At 49.9% G+C, this 2,008-nt stretch overlaps 1 protein-coding gene across 1 annotated transcript; it reads left to right on the top strand.

The window, feature by feature from the left end:
- Nucleotides 1-229: 229 nt before the first annotated feature.
- LOC110229238 (uncharacterized protein At3g60930, chloroplastic-like) lies at nt 230-1,466 on the top strand. Its single transcript, XM_021028981.1, has 2 exons — nt 230-697; nt 771-1,466. Exons 1-2 carry the CDS (start codon nt 230-232, stop codon nt 1,464-1,466), a joined length of 1,164 nt encoding a protein of 387 aa, XP_020884640.1.
- Nucleotides 1,467-2,008: the final 542 nt, after the last annotated feature.

Raw genomic sequence — 2,008 nt, 5'->3', positions numbered from 1 at the left:
CCTTTACTGACTCTTATTCTTTTTTGTTCATGCAGATCGGAACCCGTCATTTCTCGAGAACGTTCCTGAGGGCTTCCTAGATCTGCACGACGAACTGATAGCTCGGAAGTGCGATTGGACGAAGCATTTCTCCCGAGATAGAATTGAGAGAGCCTTGCGATTGTTGCACGGAGCCCCTTGTCGTTCGTCTTCAGAGTCTTCCGACCACCGTTTAGATCATCTTATTGAAATGCAGGGCGTTGCGCAGTCTCTGAGAGCCAGGAAAGCTGCCGAAAAGAAGGCGGCTAAGGAAAGAGCGGTTTTGGAGGCAAACTTCAGACCTCCTACTCCTCCCGAGGCCAGCCCTGAGGTCGTCGATGGTGCCAAGGCGACTGATGAAGCTCGGGATATGGCTTCGATCGTGCCCGAGGTGGCCGGGCATATCTCTCCTACGACCGGTGTCCCCGAGGTGGTAGGGGCTCTGGTTGTTGTTGCTCCAGTCGCCGAGGCGAAATCCAAACCGAGGGGAAAAAGACCCCGAGGTGATGGCTCGGGAGTTTCTAGGAAGGAGAAGAGGAGTCGTAGTGAAACTCCAGTGTACAAGGACAAGGTTGCTTCGGCGAATTTTGTTGCTTCTTGCTCGGGTCCACCACTGTTTGCTCCCGAGGCCTTGCTGGAGGCTCAAAACTACCGTGAAACCACTGATGGATTTCTGAAGGTATCGATCTGCCCCTGACGTGTTTTACTATCGTTTCCATATTTGTTTGCTAATGATTCTCGTTCCATTTCAGGCCTTCCACTCGATGAATTCCATGGTTCGAGCCTATGATTTTGGAGCTCGGAAGTCCGAGCTGGCTCGTGAGAGATCGGAGATGTCCCGAGCTGAGGTCGAGGCTAGGTTTTCCGAGGCGATCACGGCTAAACAGGAAGCTGAGGCGTTAGCCAAGGCCGAGAAGGTGGAGCGATTGAAAGCTTCTAAGGATATCCTGCGGACTCAGAGAAAGCTCGAGGCCGAGATTGCACGCCTCCATCGGTTATTTACCGAAGAAAAGGCTCTCTGGGAGAAGGAGATTGTCAGGGAACGGAGGGCAGCCAGAAGGGAGTTTGCCGAGAAGGTCAAGGCTATCGAGGCGAAGATGGATCAGTACGGGAAGGTATCCACGCCCTATATGTACTTGGTGCAAGCACGGGCCAATGCCGAGCTGATAGCCGAGATGGAAGAAGGGAAAAAGGTGGAGGATGAGAAGGCCGAGGTCCTTCAATGGACGGCTGAGTATGGGGATGCCGAGGATGAGTACGTCCGTCTCGGGACCGAGCTGCGAGAGGACTTGAAGCTTCCTTCGGTTTCCCCGGACTCTGTCAATGATAGCTTCGGGAACCGATCGATCGAGGGCGCCGCGGCTGCGATAGGTGTTGCCGACCAGACGGGTTTGAACCGAGGTACCGAGGTAGCTCAAGTTTCACCGGTTAACCAAGATTCGATCTGATCCCGAGATGTCTTTTTTTTTTTTTTGTAAGACATGACTGGACGGCTTTATCCACTGAATATTATGTTAGAAGTACTTTTATCTTAAAATATTTCCGAACTGAATCCGATACCAATGTCAAATAACTGGGTTTATGACTTGCTCGTTGAGAAGTTAAAAATTTTTCCTAATAATTTTAACTTCCGAGCCAAAAACAAAAAGAATCGTGCACCAGTGTTAAGTTAACTGGGTTTATGATTTGCTCGTTGAGAAGTTAAATTCAAACGTTTTAACTTCCGAGCCGAGGAAACGAAATATGCGCCAATGTCAGTTATTGGGTTTCGGTGGAAATGACTTTCGGTTCAGTAGAAGCTAACTTCCGAACCGTGACGATGAGTAACGTACCAGTATTAAAGTAACTAGGTTTCGATCACGTGGGACTAATCTTTATCGGTTGCGACCCGAGCTGACATAGTCGATGCCAGTGCTTAGAAGCGAACTGGGGTACCAGTGTCGAAGTTGACTGGGTTTTCTGAAGACAATTTCTTTGGCAAGATATCTCC

The sequence above is a fragment of the Arabidopsis lyrata genome, assembly GCF_000004255.2.
Source record: "Arabidopsis lyrata subsp. lyrata unplaced genomic scaffold ARALYscaffold_4, whole genome shotgun sequence".
In the NCBI taxonomy this organism is placed as follows: Eukaryota; Viridiplantae; Streptophyta; class Magnoliopsida; order Brassicales; family Brassicaceae; genus Arabidopsis; species Arabidopsis lyrata.
The sequence above is the reverse complement of the archived record's forward strand: the minus strand, read 5'-3'. Positions and strand labels throughout refer to the sequence as shown.